Below are 19,107 nucleotides of genomic sequence, written 5' to 3'. Positions count from 1 at the left end.
ACGTGATTGATTTGATGACGAAATATGGTGGCGGCTAAAGGGCCCGTCGAGGAAGGGCGGGGTAGTCAATACTATTGGGATGATAAGTCGCATGAGTGAAGTCGTGGACGGATTTACCTGATTTTCATCATTGGCGGCTGGCCATATTATTGGAAAGTCATGATAAAATAATTTATTGGAAAAAAATGTTTCAAGATTAACCAAGTTACTTGTAAGATTCCACAACTCAAAATATAAAAGCAAACGTTTTGACAATGACATTTCGTGCATTTAGTACAAAAAAATCAAGTTAGTACATGTGAAAGACAATATACATATTTAAATTCAGTTAGATACAAAAATCAATGTGAGCTACTACGACATCTCAGTAATATGATGCTCTTGCTGATTCTAATGAATGCTCCCTCTAAGTACTTATTAGTTGGCTATCATCATCCACAAGATCATCATTATCATTGCTATCTTGATTATCACTTACAACAACGGCCTCATCACATGAATCCTCCTCTTCTATTTCAAATATATCTTTGTAATCCTTTGTACGTATATAATTATGTAAAATACAACAAGCAATTACAATTTGTATTGGGATCTCAAAAGTAAATGGAGGAGCGTCTTTCAATATTTGAAATTGAGTTTTTAAAGCCCCAAAAGTATGCTCAATAGTATTCTTCAAAGATGAGTGTCATCAGTTAAACAATTTATTTTTATCATTTCTAGGAGATTATCTCCAAATTATTGCAAACGATAACGAGTACCTCGATATGGAGCCCAAAAACCAAAAAGATTTACATTACCAACATCGACTAAATAATATTTACCTATAATAGAAGATATATTCGACACCAATTAATTGAAGATAATAATATATAACAAAATACTAAATAATATTTATCTTGTCGATTCAAAACTTAACTCATTTCCTTTTTCATTAATCTCGTTCTCTTAAAAAACCCAACCCTACCCCCAAACTCTCAACCTTGAAATCCCATCCAATAAAACCAACCATACCCCCCACCCCCTTTCCCTTTCCCTCAACCATAACTTTGCCCTGTTCGATTTGGGTAACTTATTCTAAAACCCAACTTTGACCCCAATCCCCAACCTCTGAATCCAATCCTAAAATAGCTTAGGTCAAAAAACCATCCTATCCCTGCTTTGTTTCCCTAATAAAAAAAACTAAAAAAGTTGGTTTCATTTTTTCTCCTGATTGCTCCATCATCTCCCCCAGCTTTCAAATATGTAGCAGATTTTTTATCCTCTCCCCATTTTTCTCTTCTAATGCTTCTTTCATGACTTTTTTCTCCTATCCTCAACTTTCAGTCTGAGAATTAGTCATAAGCATATGAAGTGTTATCTTGTTGTAACCCTCAAGGTCCAACCACTGCTACGGGAATCGCCCTTGCTTTCTTTTCCTTTGGCTACTAAGATGTTTCTGTTCGCCAGGTTATCTCTTGCATGCCCAAGGATTTATAAAATTCTTAAATATACAACTGTAACTAAAAGTATTATTTCAATTTTATCACTCTTCACTTTTCTCTCCCAAGTCTTTGTTCTTTCTCACAAGCTCTCTTCTTCTCTTTTATTACACGTTTTCAGTAGCTACATAACAAAGCTATAGACACCAACCCCCAGAAGAAAAGTCTTCTGTTTTTATTTTTCCGGCTGAAGTCGTTTATGGAATTCTATAACATGAAGATCATTAGCAACAGGAAAACCTTTTACTTGAGCAAATCCTGCCGCTTTTCCAAGGTACTGGTACTCTTCAATGGTTCTCTCCCTTCCGCGAGGGCAACAGGCCATCACGTGGAGATCTAGAGCCAGCACACGCAGGGATTTCACGCCATTTTCTATCTTGGTTGGAACAACAAGATCCACGTCAATGACCTTTCCTCCAACTGGAAGTGCCTTCCAGCAATTCTTTAGTATCTCTACGCATTGGTCATCGTCCCAGTCGTGGAGGATATACTGCGTTGTCACAAATATTATCGATTATTAGTGTCTTTGGTGTCTCACCCTTCTCTGTGACAGAAAAAAAGAAAAAACAGAAAGGTAGAACAGATTAAAAAGCAGATCAAGGCAGTCTGCTCTTTTGTTTTGTTCCACCCACTCATTTCAAAGATTCCTTCCGCAGCAAAAGATCCCTGCATGTGCTTTGAAATAAAAAATGGTCTCTAAATACTGCCATGAATAATACCTTTCTGACCCATTGGTGAATGAGTTGAAGATTTTTTCTGACCCAAAATCTGAGTCCAGTCAGTCAAGTCAGGTGATTCAGGAACGGATCAAAGGCGATTCACCCAAAACAAGAGGGATAAGTCTGACCCTTCTTCCGATCCAATCCCACGAAGTCCAAGTCCACCCGAAGGAAAACCTTAATTCTACTCAGAAGAACGATCACGATCCCTTGCCTCTCTCTATAACAGTAACGAAAAGGGGGAAGGAAAGGAAACCGCTGGGTTGATTTTAATAAATTTGCCACATATATTTTAATAATCTTCCTGGCTGTTACCAGAGGGCCAAGATCATTTTATTCTGCGGCCAGCCACCCCTTCTGTGTCAAAGGCTCTTTAGGGTGATTTTAAAGAGACATAAACCATGGAGTCCGAATGTGTGCAACGCACCGAACCTGGCATGTTTATCGTCCTGCTGCATGCATTCAATGATAGCGAACACCAACTCTCAAGAGTAGGGGTGGCATCGAGCCGAGCAAAGCTCGAACTTGCATATGTTCGAATATAGTTTGATCTGAATACTTTGAACTTGAACTTGAGCTCGAACTCAAAAAATTTAACTGAGTTTGAGTTCAAGCTCGAGTCGGGTTCGAACTCTAATCTATATTTAAGATTATAAAAATAAAAATAAATATAAAAATAAATAAAAAGAATATTATGATAAACTGAAAGCTATCAAAGAGGGATTCAAGACTTTACAATGGAGCATACTAATATATAATAACCAGTTTAATAAACCTAAAGAAAGAATAAATATGTCCATTAATAGTCATGGCAAAGAATAATATTAGATGTTGATGGACCCAAAAAGGTCGAATTATCCATCTGTCTTTGACGTTTGATATAAATAAGAACAACTATCAACCAATTAAAGAGGTAATTAACTAGAGTAATTAGCGTAAAGGGTATTTTTGTATAAAAAAAATACCCTCACGAACTAACAAGGCGAGCTTGAAAAAACTCAGTTTGGTTTGCCTTATTTCAAGTTTGAGTTCGACTCGAGCTTAAGTAAAAACTGAATCAAGACGAGCATGAATGGTTTGCAAGCGTTTGGCTTGGTACCACCATTACTGAAAACTGAAAAGGCAATTAAGAATTAAGAAATCAAACCTTCATAAAGATGGTTTCAGAGTAAGGCACACTCTCGAACATGTTTCCTGCTACATGCTCCACACCTGAAAGGCATAAAAACGAAATCAATTTATTGAGGGAGTGATGAGGCCGCAGAAAGTGATCCATTATTAGAAATGAATAAATTACCGGGGAATTTAAGTGCATTAGCAATCACATAAGGCAGATCGAAATTCCGGCCGCGGATGTATGGGTACTTGCCTACAATTTCCGCCACCGCCGCCCCTGTACCCCCACCCACATCAACGATCTCTTTGGCATCTTCAAATCCTTTATACTTATCAAAGATGACGTTGGTGGCGATGACGGAACCGCTTCTCATAGCCTCATGAAACACCTTGTTGAAACGGAGATCCTCTCCCAAATACTCGAAGAGGCTCTTTCCGTGTGCCTTAACAAACGGCTCGCAGTCGGGGTCCAGGATAGCATCTTCCAAATGGTAGAGGCAGTTTATTATCACCTTGTCCACCGCCAGCTGTTGCAATGGCGCTATGGAAGTCCCCGGAGGTCCAGCCACCAGGTATTCTCCCAGCTTTCCCAGGCCATACGTTACCTGAGGCTTCTGGCCCTCCCCATCTCCAGCTCTTCGTGTCGTCTTGAGAATAGAGTTGGTGACAAGCATCCGGAGTATCCGCTCAAGTGCCCTCGCCTTATTGGCATTGTTTGTGGGGATTTTGTCAGCGATCTCTGCCGGAGAAAGGTAGGCATCCGGGCCGGCCTCGGCAATGATCTCGAACACACCGAGCTTAATAGCAGCTCTGATTGCGAAGGGAACGCAAATTAAGCTCGACAATGCCAAGGCCGAGTAGCGCTGCAGATGATGTTCATCGCTCGCGTCCAACTCCTGGTGGCTGGTGATATCGATCACTGGTTGCATTTTCTTGGGTGAGATCTTTCAGTCTGCTGCTCTGAGTCGTCTCAGGCGATGTCGATCACTGGTTGAATGAGCTCCATCACTCTAAATTATGCCAAATATATAATCATTTGACTAAAGATGATAAAATGACGTTGTGTGGACTTTGGGTTCAACACTTCTTTATGAGCAAGAAACCGGACGGATGGGGTTGACTTTGGCGGCTACTTCATGAATGTTTCAATCTTCAAGGTTGGCGAGCGGCGAATCCGACAACGATTCTCAATAGTCACCTGGATGTAAAGTTAGTTGGAGATATTTGTTTGCAGTAGTTTGTCCTTCGTGCTGCTTTCACACCGGATTTTGTGATTTGGGATAGGGACCAACTCGGCATGCATCGAGGTGTTTCCGAGTTGACCCTAACATTTGAACTTGTTAACTCCGTTAAAAATAAATTTAAAAATAAATAAATAAATAAATCCAAAAAATGAAATATATTTATTATGATATATAATTAGATAAAAATTTACTCGCTCATATAACTTTCAACAAGGTTAGCATAATTCAAAAAAATATAAAATAACTAAAACAGATTAAAAATATTTTTTATTGTGATATATAATATTATCTACAATTAGCTAAAAATTGTAATAACTTGGAGGGTAACTCCGAGTAGAGTCAACTCACCCAAGTTGCTAGCTTGACCTGGCAAGTGGCAAGCCAATCGGGTGATGTTAAATGGGTCCATGACTCGTTTAAAAATAATCTGAAAAATTATTAATTAAAATATATAATAATATAAATAGTCACATACACTATCATTTCACAAGTAAATACATCATTGACGAAAATATCTAATGCAAATAGTTAATTACTAACCACATAAATAAATAAATTTAATTAATGAATAAATTATTAATTAAGTTTCGGGCTTAGGGTTTAGTTTTCAAAATATATTTTTTTAATTTAAAAATATTAAACCACATAAGGACATTAATAGTAGCCTTTATTCTCTATTAAGCACATTTTTCAAAACCATCTTAACCCTTGCATTCAAACTTAAAAGGATTAAATTAAGCTTGACCCTTCAAGCTTGAGCTCCATTAATAGTAGCCAAGTTTGACTCGATGCCACTCCTATTCACGGATGACGTGATGACATCTGCCATATCCAATTTTTTTTAGCCTTAAAGGATTACTTCATTAGAATCAACATATCCCTCTAGTAACACCGTAGAATAACTTTTAAGCAGTATTTCTCCCACCTCCCACCTAATTGTGTAAGTGGCTTTGCTACTCTAATGTTGTAGGTAAGCATATTTATGACATATTTATGACGATTAAGAAAGACCCACATATCTAAGAGTATTGGAATATGAGCCCAAACTAATAAGATATGGATCCATAGAAGATGGGCTCAAGCCCACACGACCAAGGAAGGCCCACATACCTAATAATGTTGATAGATGGGCCCAAACCCATAAGATATGGACCCACATAAGAGTTTCAGTTTAAAGGTGTTTTAGTCATATTAATATTCTATTTATTTTGGGTTATTTAATTAATGATAAGACTTCTCTTTTAAGTGTTAGAGTTTAGGTGTAATCGGGACAAAGATAATTTTATTATAATTGGATTCTATTACCTTCTTCTATTATAAATAGAGTTTCATATATTCTGATTATTATAACAAATCAATAAAATATTTTTCTTTTCCATAAATTTAACATATTATGCAAGTTCTAAAATTGATAAAATATTTGCATTAGGTTTTTATACATTGTGAACTTGTTTGCGTTACTATTCATTGAATTTAGGTTTCAAGTGGCTTTACTATGGTGATGGCAACCACTTTACACGAGACTTAAGTTATGAGTGGAAAAAATTGCAATCCATATATAAATACCGAGGATTAAATAGTTAATCTTTTTACTAAATCTATACATTGGGTATAATAAAAGAAATTATTTTTCGAGGTAGGTTTATTGAATGCCTATTCACCAAGATTAAGGGGGGTGAGGGGGAGGAGAAAATTGGCCCGGTCTGGGGTAGGGGAGGGGTTTGCCTCGCAATTCCCTCTTCTCTGCAACATGGACAGGGAGGCCCACAGAAGGCTGTCTTGCCTATTCAAAGGCCCGTAGCCTCTCACTAGACTAATTGGTGTAAATTTACCAGCCTAATTTAAAAATAAAAAAAATACTGTCCCGATTACTAACAGAAAAATATAACATTTTAATGAATATGATCCAGATATGCATTTTCAAATAAAATCATATATTTAAGATCCAATGAATCTTTAATCATCCCGTAACTATAATATGACAACAATTATCACCATACGTCTACTCCCTTCTTAACTTTTTAATATTTTTTTTAAAAGCAAACAAATATATACAGCAGCTTATCATGGAACGAGAAAACCCATAACTCAGTAGTCTACACCGCAGGAGCGAAAAATGAAATTTGCATGACCACCATGTGAAAAAAAACTGACCGCGAAGTAAAAACCACATAATAAGTACCTATTGAAAGTATGTTTTACACTGAAAATAGAAAATGTAAGCAGTATCAATTCCACGGTTCCCATTCCAAAAAAAAAAAAATATACTACTGCATGCTTCAGGTCCTAACTAACATGTAGTAATTACCCCGAAAATTTTCACAGAAACGACCAATTGATAAACGTGAAGGCAACACAGTGAGGGTTATCTTCCTCGTTCATCACCTTCCATGCCACAGCTCTCTCATACGAGATAGGCCTGCTCATGCTTGAAAGGCAGATTCCGCCTTGAAGACATGCGAAACCCTGTAAAGGATTCAAAACTGGATAAGTTAAAAAAATTGTATACAAGAGAAAAAAAAAAAAAGTTCAAAATAAATCCATCCCTTAAATTAGGGCACAGACATGTATATGTGCATTGCAAGTTCTGAGAGGAATTAAAATGGAAATTCAATAAAATGGAAAGAGTCCACAACAGCAAACCATGGGAAACAATCATGAAGCGCCGTTCTACATTTAACTCCTAAGAGGAAGAATCAAATGGACTAAAAAAACGAAACAAGAGGTAGAAGAGGGCTCTAAACCAAAACAACACCCTGGAAGTCTGATGAATTTCTATTCATTCACTCTAGGTGATCTCACGTGATTCCCAGAGAACCAAGCGATTTGGTTACAATGGAGTCCAAGTTGATCTCAGGTCCCTTCAGAACTATGACAACCACTTGAATCAAATATTGACGCCAAAAAATCAGCTACAATACAAGGCTTACCGGTGCTTCAATTAACAGTAGAAAAGCAGTTGTAGCCACAGCATTCGTTCCATTTCATCATGCTACTAACATAGTTTGGTCCAAGATCAGATACTGATATTAAATTCCAGCTGGTTGAAAAAACTTCAGCAGTACCTCTTAAGGAGTTATTCTCGAGAACAACTGAGAGTAGTTTATATTAACCATATTTCTCCTTTGCAAACACCTTTTTCACCTTCATCACCTTTCTAATCCGAACAATGACACTAAAATTCGGCTTCAGTGGCCAACAGACGACCTTAGGAAATTTAGACTAAATGTTCCACTTCACAACTAGTATGTCCACAATATCCTTGATAATTCAAGATCAAACTCTCTATCATGAATTACGTTACACCTTCCAAACTAGAGGTCAACTTCGTTGGGTTTCTGGTGGGTCACCCCATGAAGACAAAGACCCAGCCCTCTTTAAATTAAGAGAGGTAAAATAGGAACATGTTTTAACAGATAGGTTAAAGTGAAAGTAGAAAAAACTGAGAAAGTAAGCTTTCCCAGAGAAAAGAGGGTAGCAACATTAGAGAAGAGAAGAAAAGAAAATAAGTAAGAAAAGAGGATAAGTGAAGAAGAAAGTAGAAAAAAGGGGTTCCTACACTAGATTTCTTCAAGAAGAAGGTATTTTACACCATTTTTTACCATTTCAATGTAGGTTTCTCAATTTCAGTCAGTCAAGTTATATTTCGGGGTAGGATTAGTGTTCTATCTCTGGTTGCCTTTTCTCTCAGCCATTACGATAAGTTTTTTTGTAAGGTTTGAAGTGGGCATTTGAAGTAGCTTTGCATCAAGGGTGTGTGTATTTTCCCATTTCCATTTTAAATTCACATTTTCTCCTAAAAATTGTGAACCTCTAATTTGAAGTAAAAACTTAAAAAAGCCACTTTGTAATCTCTCTAATTTATAAAGTAGATTACTCCTAGATTTGCCCTGCAGTTTTTCCCTTACATTGAGGGGGATTTCATATAAAATTTGGTGTTTTTTATTGTTTCTAGGGGTGATTGTTATGGTCTGGCTTCATTAACTTCTTTACACTCGTTTAGAATTGCTCATTGGGTGTGGATCGTATTTGTAAGTTTGTGAGTTACTATTTATTAGTATCAATTCATACAGAGACAGAAACTTGCTTAGTTTTTCCCATCAAACTTGAAAAATATTTCATCCGGCTCACCAACATTCAAGGACTCATATTCTTACCTGTTGCATTATCTGCGGGAACTCTGTATAGAGAGCTTTGCGTCCATGATCATCAAATATTTTCTCAACAGTGATGTCTTGTAGGGCAACTAATGTAGTCTCAAGCATGTCTAGCCCTGCCTGATTTGCAAAGGTGAAGACTGGCAATGTCTACAAAAATAAAACCAAACTAAGATTAATGTCATTACAATATCAAACAAAGAAAGTTTGCATAGAATTGACAGAAGCATATCTTGTTAGCAATTGTCCATAACTGCATATTTAGATCACTAAATACATAAGAAAATGCCCCAATAAGTCTTGAGGTTCAATAAATTAAAAAATGGGATATAATTTTGGACTGTTTCCTAGAAAACAGTATCTTAAAATGTTACAATTTCCCTAAACTCTAAACAAACTGCACTACTTGACCAGATGAAAGTTTTGAATTCTTGCAAATATGCATTATTTTAGAATTGAGATCCCATGGGAGGGTACTATCATCATTTCTACCTAAAAGTTATTACTCTGTTAACAAAATCTTTGAAGGTGACCATAATTCAATAATGAAACTTTTAAAGTTCTAATCCCCTTCTGGAAAATGCCTAACTTGTGCTCGTTTGAAATTAATTGAAAATTGAAGCCCCTATTTGGGGGAAAATTTTTATTTATTACATTGCTGAGAAGGAGAAAAACATTATCAGCATGTATCACAACTCCATATGATAGATGGTATCTCCTATTTCCAGTTCTAAATTCACTTATAATAACAGTTAAGAGAAGTGCATAAAAACCTTCAAAGAGCAGCACATAATGGCGTCTGAATGATGCCAGAGTGTCTTGAGTACTGATTCACTGCCTTCACTGCTAGATTTGAGAAGCTCTGCACCCAAATAGCACCTGTGTAGAAATCAAAAGAACACAATTAAGAACCAAGGTGGACTTTTGAGAAACAAAAAAAAAAAAAAAAAATAGCATAATATCACTTAGCTGTGCAACTTATACAGACTTAAGAGTTTATTGGCAATATCTGCAACGAAAAATATGACTATGACAAAGAGAACAGATGATAACACAGAAAAAATCGGATAGGCTACACCCATTCCAGTCTCCAGCAAAAATCTACAGATCGAGGATCAATGCCTTACCTATCGTGTCAATACTGATCCCACATTAATTGGGAACATTTGAAGTCTTTCCTTCAAACATGACAAAATAAGCATTTTGTTAAGAGAAGCAAAAATTTCCATGATCTCAATGCAAACTTCAGCCTCATATAATGACACTAGAATCATCCTTGGCAGCAGTTGAAAACAGAGTAAACAAACATATACAGCAAATTCAGCTTTTTTTCCTTCTTTTTTTGTTTCTGAATATACAACATCATTATATCACAATTCAAAAGCACTCTATGTAATTTAACAATGTAATGAATTCTTTGGTTGATATTTGGCACCATGTGTGTCATAAGAGTCCCCAAAAACTAACCAATTCTACCAAGGGAAGTACATTTCAATCATTTGAAAGGAGATGAAGCATACCTATAGCTATTACAGATCCAACGAGCAAGTGTGAGTGCTTCAGGGGTGCCTGGTGGAGGCCTCAAACCACAATCAGAACTGAGGCGAGAAGGTGATAGAGCCAATGCAACCCTCTGGACTGATGATATGATACTACGTACATATTGCCGAGCCATCGAGGCCACATTTTCTTGCAAATGGCTCTCAAAAGCAAACTGAAAGGCTATGGTCATCACAGATCTCATGCTACCACCCCTGCTAGAATACTCACCAGAGACTCTGTTACCAGCTGGTCCCACCTCCAGAGTAGAAGCAAGATCCAAAGTGCGATTTGGACTGGAAGAGTCCTACATTAAGTTCAATCTCACATAATTAGAAAAATTAAGCATCTCCAAGAACAAAAAAATTGAATCACAGACATCTTTATTTCTATGAAACATCATTTCTACATGAGTTCAGAAATTACAACATGTTTCCATCCGAATATCCAAAGAAAGTACTAGGTTACATTGGCTAAAGCATACTAACCACCCCAGAGTCCAGAGGAATAATACGAAAACCAGATGGCAGCAATGGTGCATCATCAGCAAAAGATGCATCTATCGGGGCAAAAATAAGTTCAGCACAAGTGCCAACAGCATTCTCATCCACTCCGTTGCAAAGCTGTAAAGCCACATAAGAGTACAATGAATCAATCTGAAGAATAGTCATAAAGTACAATTCAAAAGTCCTCGTAACTTTCAGTCTTTGTCAGACTTTTATATCTTATTATGGTTTCAGGTGCATATGAATCAAGCAAATACAGTAGCATTACTTGTAAAAGAAACATGTCTCTCGTCATGATACTGTCTTCCTGACTATGTCCAATGTTCTCCAACTTGATCACCTCCAAGAACTACACAAAAATAAAAAATTAACAAAGTCAGCACAAAATTTAAATAATAAACAGAAAAACAACACAATTTCCACTACCCACAGAATCATCAATGATTACAGACAGTCACTATTTAGCAACCTCAGATTTAGCACAGTTAAATACCTCTTCATGCTCAACAGTATGAGCCAGTGGAAGAATGACCTGTCCGCCAAAGCCTCCCATACGTGAGCCAGGTAAACTGCATGGTCCAGCTTTTACAGCTGCAGCTGAGTATGCATCAATATTGCTGTCAGCCCATTCTGACCTATGCTCTCGCAGGAATCTCAGTAGGACTGCAGGAGGTACATTCTGCCAATATGAAAGCAGAACATGAGATTCACATCAGATGATAACAGGAAAAGCCAGAAAGAAATACGTCCACAAGTATAACAATACAATAGCTCAAAAATGATATCTACTTTATTGGCGTTATGAAAGGAAACCTTAAACAGAACCATAGAACCAGTTGTTTGACACGAATAACAATTTGACAAAAAGTAAAAGCCATCTTGCAACAAATAGATGCAATGCTGAAGCAGAAAAGCAATCAACAAGTTAATTGATAGTGCATATCAATATAATGCAAAACAAGCTGCCTGCAAGGTGTTACATAGTTTACACTGTCATGCAGAATTAAAGAATGGTACTCCCTGTCAAGGCTAATTAACTAACTTGTTAAGCATTGGGATAGTTGGCATTACCCATCACATCATACAATAAATGTACCAAAAAACCCACATCCACCATCTCAACACAGCTGACAAAACCAATAAGCAATTGCACTTTCTATTATCTTTAAGACATAACGTCAACTTTTGGACAAAAGTCAGATAATATTTTTTATTATGTTAAATTGAAAAAACGAAGGTATCCTCTGTTTTAAACTTTTCACCACATGAGTCCCACACAGCAACCTCCCCCCCCCCCAAAAAAAAAATGATTTTATCACCATATGACTACCCTAAATTGGAGAAATGTAAAGTACATGAACTGGCACACAATGACACTTCATAGGCATAGGAATTTGAAGCATCACATTGTGTAGAACTATAGGTATCTCAAGAAAATGACATGAATAAATTATAAGCTTGCAGTAGTCAAAGCTGAAAGCTTCATCTTCCTCACTTCTTCTCTTTCCTTATTGTTTATCTCGTATAAATACTTTCAATAGGATTTTACACCATATCAACATCTTACCTGTAAAAGCATGGACGCCTTTGCACATAGAACAGCATTTGTCATAGCAGGAAAGCCATTGGTGAAGGCAGCATTCATACCCATTGATTTGCCAGGAGATGAGTTTACCAGTATGCTCACATCATCCATCCCATCACTTCCCATAACAGACCAGCCTTCATCTATAAGCCCATTTACTGCTTCATTGAAACCTCTGTTTGCATTTGTTCATAAGCATCTTGACAACTCAAAAGGAAAACACCAATTGAACAACTTCGACAGTCAAAAACCAGAAAAGGCTCACCTGCTCATCCTCAAGCTAAGTGCACGTAGAGCAGCAGGTCGTCTACCCCAACCAGTGATAGTTGATGTAGAAACTTCTTGAGCAATTTGTCTCAACTGGCGTAAAGCCTGATGAAAAAAACAACAAACAACAGAATCACCTTAGTTTTACACTGGAATGGTTGCACAAAGTGTCTTAATTTTTTACTCTTAAACATTTCACATTAATTTCAGGATGCTAGTCTTATTAGTCTTGTCTACTAGCTAATATTCTTCACACCTACTTAACATCTTTGAGACATACAAGACATTGTCAAAGGCCTTATAATGACTAGGTCTTGTTCTCCTCAATCAGTGAACTGTTCAGTATGTCAACTGAATGATGGCAAGTCAATCTCATGCAGTGATTTAGTCCTTCCAATAACATTTCCTTCTAGTTTTAGCTTTTGACCCTTGGAATTTTTCTTTTGTCTTGTTTGTATTGTTTCCCATTTTCTTTCAATCAAATCACACATCATAAAAACAAATATACACATAGATAGATAATTGTTTTTCAGTGAGGAAGAAGTACCTTTAGAAAACTTAAATATTTTTTTACCTTTCTAATTTAGTGATGAGTGAAAATTTTCAGTGGCATCACACAGAATAGAATGTTACAATTAACTTCTCCAGAAAAATGGATTTAACATACCGCCATTGTTGTTTTCTGCGCAAGCACAGTTGATGATTCATAGAGTGGCCTCAGCACTTCTGGCACACTCCAAGGCTAATCCACAGTATGAAGAAAAACGAAATTCACAAGATAATTTAGATTCAATTTGAGCTGACTAAAATTCTAAAGAAGACAACCGATAGAAAATATTTACCTCCAAATCCATATGATCAACTATGTGTATGATAGATCCACCCCCTTCACAAGGTCTTATGAGGTATCCACTAGGTAGCACTTCAGCTCTCACAAAATGTTGTGTAGGGGGCATGGCTGGACCACCCTGAGTGCTGCTGAGGGATCTTTCACAGACCTATGATTTAAGATACAGCAGTCAGAAGTAGCACACTTGCATCCAGAGTAAAATAAACCAAAAAATAAAAGTTGTGCTGGACAAAAAGTATACATGAAAATAATTAGAAGGTGAAAAATCCATTTCCAATTTCCATGCTAAGAACATACCACAAGACTGCCATCTTCCAGAACTGAAGTGTACCGCAGTAACCAGAAGTCACGTGCTGGAGCCAGAGTGGTTGGAGCATAGAGCTAAAAATGAGCCAAAAACAGTTAGAATTGCAATCAAGCTAGCTCTTCCACAAGTTCTAGTAAACATAATTATACACAGCAACCAGTACCAACCTGCATATAGAGCAGCTCGATGGTTCCACCATTGCCAGTGGGAAGCACGTTTACAACATCCACTGACCGGCAATCACGGAACCATGATGGCCGATCTTTGAGGATCTCTGCAACCTGAAGAAAACCATTTACCAGAACTTTATTACAAATTGAGAAGCAAACAACATAATCAGGGACAAACCAAATAACTGACAGGAAGACTAACCTTTGTAGGTTCGAGACCAACAAGGCCACAAGCTCGTGCTGCCACTCCAGTGCAACCATGAGAAATAGCAACGATTCCAATGGAATCCGGACCAGGCTGAGAAAATAGTGGTTGAATAAGATTTAGGCTTGTCAGGAAAGCATGAAACAGTGAGACATGTTACATAGTAAAAAACGTTAACGGAAAAACACAAACTAAAGAAGACCGGATTAAAAAACATATCCATCAGAACTTGTGCTACATGTGGGTCACACAGGTAACTAGGTGGACTCAGACAAAGAAATAGTTCTGAGATTATGTTCTCTCATGGCACACGGTCAATGCATGACTTATAATAGAGCAAGGCAAGAAAATAAACATCAAACTGAAACACAGTACTCAGCTAGATCAAGAGAAAACTCGGTTACAAAGGCAAAAAAAATAAAATAAAAAAAAACAGTTGCTTATCACGAAGATGCAACTACATGTAAGGGATCCCAAGCGTCAGACCCAAAATAAGTCCAGTAAGTCCAGTTAAAGAACCCATCAATAAGAAATCATATTTTCCTGTCAGACAGCAGACCATTGGAATATAACCAGACATGATCAAAGAAAGTAGCAGTACATGAGAACTGAATTAGGCTATTACAATAAATTTAAAAGAAAGACTAGATAGAATGATAGTTTGAATTGTCTTTCTGCATAATAACTTCCTATTAATTACTTGTCAGAGAGATGTCAGACTGACCTTCATCCCAGGCATTTGGACCCACTCCACAGCAGTTCCAGTCGCCTTTGAAAGAAACTCTGTTAAAGTCTCCTCTGCAATGGACAAAAGTCTACAAAAGTAGAAACAGAATTGCCGAAGTTACTAAAAGAAAAGTACGAGATTTACACGTGCTAAAAAACACGAGAAATTGGAAAATAATAAATAAAAATACGTTTAAACAAAAATCGAGGTTCTTCCGACTTACCCAGCAGGGCTAGCATCCCTTGGTGGATGCTGAGGCGTCAAATGGTGTTGACCACTTGTCACCACCGACTCACAGCTTGTATCAGTTGTTGCAAGTGCTGTCTGCAAGCCATAGAAGAAAACCAAATCAATTACCGCAAACAAGAAATTCAGAAGAAAATGAGCACGGTTTAGACAACCGGAAAAATGAACGGCCGAGTTCCTTTACATTCTGTGTCTGCTGGCGAAAAAAGCCGTTCTCGTACACCAGCTGAGACACCTGCTTCTGCAACCTGTCATTCTCCTCCATTAGAAGCTTATTCATCGCCGTCAGCTTCCGATTAACAGCCTGAAGGCGGGAAGCCTCCTTCCTCTGCTTTTCTCTGCATCTGAAAAATTAATGAAAAGAGAAGCACTTCAGTATGAGGTAAATGAGAACATAATGCGTTTTTTATTTGGAAATACCTGCGGTTTTGAAACCAAACTTTTATCTGCCTGGGCTCGATATTGGAGAGAATAGGGCATTCCCTAATAAGCTGCTGCCGTCGAATAGAGCTGGGCTTGGGGCATTCGTGATAGAGCCTCTCCAAGGCTTCAACCTGTTCCGGCGTGTAACGAACATACTTTCCAGGGTCCAATCCTGATTTGACATCCTTGCATGAAGTTACAGCCATCATCCCTTGAAAATGGAAAGTAAGCTCAAATGCACCACAAGACTTTACGGTAGGAGAGGACCAACTTCCTTACACTGCTAACGGAAGCAGCTCCTGAGTATTTTAAGATTCAAAACTTCGCCTGGAACAGCTAAAATCTGTCTTCCTCCAACCAACAGCATCGACGTCAATAAGAGGATAACGGCTATCAGATGGCATCGACGTTTCTTTTATTAAACCTCCAAAAGCAACTGAAAGGAAGAAAACCGGCCGGTATCCTCAATTTTGACCCAGCTTTCCCTATTATTTCGAAAAAGGCGACAGCAGCAGACACAAGAACAATCAGCCCTTCGAGATCGGAGATGCAAGCACCCCAAGCAAATAAACTCTGTTTGCAGAAATGAATTTCTAATCTCCTCTTACTGAAACCGCAGAACCGCACTACTGAAACAGCTCAATCAAAAGAGTCGATTCCCTCTGTAATCCAAAAAAACGCAGAAAAGTGGCAGCTGTTGTTTCCCAGTTTTCAAGGCTACACCGAAGCAAAACAACAGGAAAAGCAAACAAAAGGAAGGATATATGAAAGCAGCGATATTTATCGAGATTTGAATCTATTCGTTTTTTCTTCTTTATCTTCTCCGACAAGGACAGCTCGGCGATCCTCCGCCTCCAGTTCCTTGACACCGTGAAAATGCCTGTCAGTTCACGGCCCGCCGGTAGAAATTTCTGAAGAGAGAAAACAGACCCGAACCGGCACGAAGAACAAGGAACGAAAATCACCAAAGACGAATAAAAGAACGACAATTCAACTAAAATCTTCGGTTGCCAGCCTCAAGATCAAGAAGAAGCCAGCACACAATCAACATTCATCCCTCCAAAGACTTCATCGTCGAAGTATCACGTTCCTAGCTCTGAGAAAATATTTTAGGTGTTTCGGTAAGAAAAAACGAGGTTTCTGTGATGGTGAGAACAAGAGCGGAAGAATCGATGAGAAAAACACATGGATTCGGTACCAAAGCAGAAAATGCCTGATTCAAGACGAGATTTGGCTCATGGCTATTTTCCACAACTAGAACACTCCATAATTTTTTTTCGCAGAACAAAACCGCCAAATTCTCCCGCAGATTCCCCGATCCAGACAAGAAACAACGACAATCACCAGTTTTTCTCTACCTCCTTTGTTTCAAGACACCCATAAACCCTCCCTCCCTCTGCTTCGCTCAGCTCAACTCACTGGATACTGATCGAAATTGCAGCAAAATTACTTCAATGTATATCCGAGCCCCACAAGACAAAAATACCCCTTGTCCGTCTCGGTATTACAGAGTTTTCACTGAAGAATTGTGGCCACTCCGCCTTCCACGCCGCCCTCGAAAGTTTCAACACAGAGGACCGATCCTTGACTGACATAATTAACCCTGGACCATTTGATAAAGCCCAGGGAGGTATATTTGTTGTGGACAGTATATCCGGATGGCATTTAATGGTAGCTCAAAGATGTGAAAGGTCTCGACCTCGAGCAATGAGACTGACAGTTTTCGTCCTTTTGAGGAATAATTGCCTCCTATGACGTGAAGTTTCTTTGGCATCAATCGTCAGAATCAAGGTTCAGTGAGATGGGCATTTAAGTCCAGGAGGATTAATCCGAAGGCATCGGCCAGCCGTCGACATTAGGGGCCTGTAAGTAATTTAAAAAAAAGTGGTGACTTTTTTGTAACTAAAAATAATTTCGGGGAGAATTAAGAAACAGAAAAGATGGCGTGGAGAGTTGCGTGGGTCAGAGGACAGAATCATGAAGGCATGGCATGCGCCTCGGTTTGTTGGTTTTCCTTTGGCATCACAGCTTCGTCACATCATCATCATCATCTCCGTCCGTCATGTAACATGCATTACGATTTACGATCACATACAGGATTAGGCATTTACGACAATTAAACAGCACGTAATTGTGAGATAAGAATCCCATAATTGGCTTAATTATTTGGTGGTATCGCTAAATACAAGGGGGCCCACGGGAGATACCTCAGATTAGAGACGGTTCAAGTACCGGAGGAACCGGAATGTCTTGGTATTCATTGTGTCTCTAGTCTGATTTTGGTATTCTTACGTCATCCTACTGTTCCTTTTATGAAAATGTTTATTTTTATAACTTTGCTGAAAAATATTCGGAATTACTTTGAATTTTCTTATAATAGCCGAAAAACAACAATTTCCTCGTATTTAGGATGAGAATATATAAGGAGAATGCTTCAGACGGCGTGCGGCGTCGGGGGGAGTCGGTCGCTCGGGGAAAGACTTCTCGCACCTTGGGCCACCGGCTGCGGCCATAAAGGCGTGGCGGCGGTCGCCACCACCCGCCCAATTTTCAAAACCGAGGAGAAAAGAGGAGTGATTCGATATTAATTAAAAACTTAAAAATAAAATAAAGCAAAAGAAGAGGAAGAAAAAGTAAAGGCGATAGGAGGCCCTGAAAAGTCGAAACGACATGCCACTCTTCTTACCTCGTCGCTGTCAGAAGTGTCCGAGAGCCAGAATAAAATTCTCCTCGTAAGTCGGGATCTCGTCGTCAACGCCCGTCGCCACCCACTACCCCTCTCGTTCCCTTCCGCGTGACACGAACCCATTTAAGCGTCCCGATGCTCGAGACCAAAATAACTACCCAAATTTCAAAAAACGCCCAACGTATCCCTGACTACCTCTTCTTCGATTGTAACGGACCAGCCAAAATTAAGAAGAAACGCTGTGTTTTTTCTCTGTAAATGACGTTTCAACAGCAAATGTCTAATTGTGCTTGTCGCGGTCAGATCTCACAGGACAAGTCGTTAAACGAGTCGGACCGCCCACATTTTACTTTTCTTTTTCTTTATATTAAAGTTACGGGTGCGAAAGTTGACTGGGGTTATTTTTTAAAGTTCAAACTTTAAGCAACCACACCCACTACCCCGGTAAATTTAAATAAATTTACCAGGTCGTGTTGTGGGACCTACCACTAAGATTCGGTCCAGTTACGGTCACCCCTCCCTCGACGATAAGACTGATGGTGTTTGGTAAAGGGCTGCTAAGACGGTCGAGAGAAACAAACTAGGCGGGTCCCACAATGGAGAATTACCCCTGACCTTTTCAACGTCATTCGGTACATAAAGTCCAGGCTGGGGCATTGCTCGTCGCGACGAACATAACAGCTATTTGGGATGTGATCGAAGAAGGGTAGTTTCGACATTTCAAACCGTCCACTCGGATAGGCGCCGCGTGTCGTGGAAATTTTCTCTGGTAACTCGTGTGAATTGGATACCATGTCATGTGATCGTGAGAGCCGGGGTAGACCATGCCATCGTACATGAGACATCTGCCATACGGTTCCGCAACGGGTACCGTATTCGTTA

The 19,107-nt window shown here is 38.7% G+C and overlaps 2 protein-coding genes across 2 annotated transcripts; both read right to left on the bottom strand.

Moving 5' to 3' along the window:
• Positions 1–1,653: 1,653 nt before the first annotated feature.
• Positions 1,654–4,242, bottom strand: LOC137937413 ((S)-scoulerine 9-O-methyltransferase-like). Its single transcript, XM_068782473.1, has 3 exons — positions 3,495–4,242; positions 3,345–3,409; positions 1,654–1,968 (listed from the first exon to the last, which is right to left on the bottom strand). Exons 1-3 carry the CDS (start codon positions 4,240–4,242, stop codon positions 1,654–1,656), a joined length of 1,128 nt encoding a protein of 375 aa, XP_068638574.1.
• Positions 4,243–6,707: 2,465 nt separating this feature from the next.
• Positions 6,708–16,944, bottom strand: LOC137937863 (homeobox-leucine zipper protein ATHB-15-like). Its single transcript, XM_068783048.1, has 18 exons — positions 15,537–16,944; positions 15,301–15,460; positions 15,094–15,194; positions 14,868–14,958; positions 14,141–14,236; positions 13,936–14,049; positions 13,759–13,842; positions 13,454–13,609; positions 13,279–13,353; positions 12,610–12,716; positions 12,327–12,519; positions 11,253–11,438; positions 11,028–11,108; positions 10,742–10,876; positions 10,235–10,560; positions 9,488–9,593; positions 8,715–8,864; positions 6,708–7,023 (listed from the first exon to the last, which is right to left on the bottom strand). Exons 1-18 carry the CDS (start codon positions 15,746–15,748, stop codon positions 6,877–6,879), a joined length of 2,520 nt encoding a protein of 839 aa, XP_068639149.1. The 5' UTR covers positions 15,749–16,944; the 3' UTR covers positions 6,708–6,876.
• Between the last annotated feature and the right edge of the window lie 2,163 nt (positions 16,945–19,107).

The sequence above is a fragment of the Aristolochia californica genome, unplaced genomic scaffold (genome assembly GCF_029961685.1).
Source record: "Aristolochia californica isolate CCGP_79_NKW_82.1479 unplaced genomic scaffold, dmAriCali1.0.hap1 SCAF_7, whole genome shotgun sequence".
Lineage (NCBI taxonomy): Eukaryota > Viridiplantae > Streptophyta > Magnoliopsida > Piperales > Aristolochiaceae > Aristolochia > Aristolochia californica.
This window is presented reverse-complemented; position numbering and strand designations above follow the sequence as displayed.

Coding starts and splice junctions, on each gene's coding strand:
- LOC137937413 (XM_068782473.1), bottom strand. CDS start 4,242: ATGCAACCAGTGATCGATATCACCAGCCACCAGGAGTTGGACGCGAGC. Junction 3,410..3,494: donor TAATGCACTTAAATTCCCCG/GTAATTTATTCA, acceptor TATGCCTTTCAG/GTGTGGAGCATGTAGCAGGA. Junction 1,969..3,344: donor CTGAAACCATCTTTATGAAG/GTTTGATTTCTT, acceptor GTGACAACGCAG/TATATCCTCCACGACTGGGA.
- LOC137937863 (XM_068783048.1), bottom strand. CDS start 15,748: ATGATGGCTGTAACTTCATGCAAGGATGTCAAATCAGGATTGGACCCT. Junction 15,195..15,300: donor TTCGCCAGCAGACACAGAAT/GTAAAGGAACTC, acceptor TATGGCTTGCAG/ACAGCACTTGCAACAACTGA. Junction 13,610..13,758: donor TGGAAGATGGCAGTCTTGTG/GTATGTTCTTAG, acceptor CTTAAATCATAG/GTCTGTGAAAGATCCCTCAG.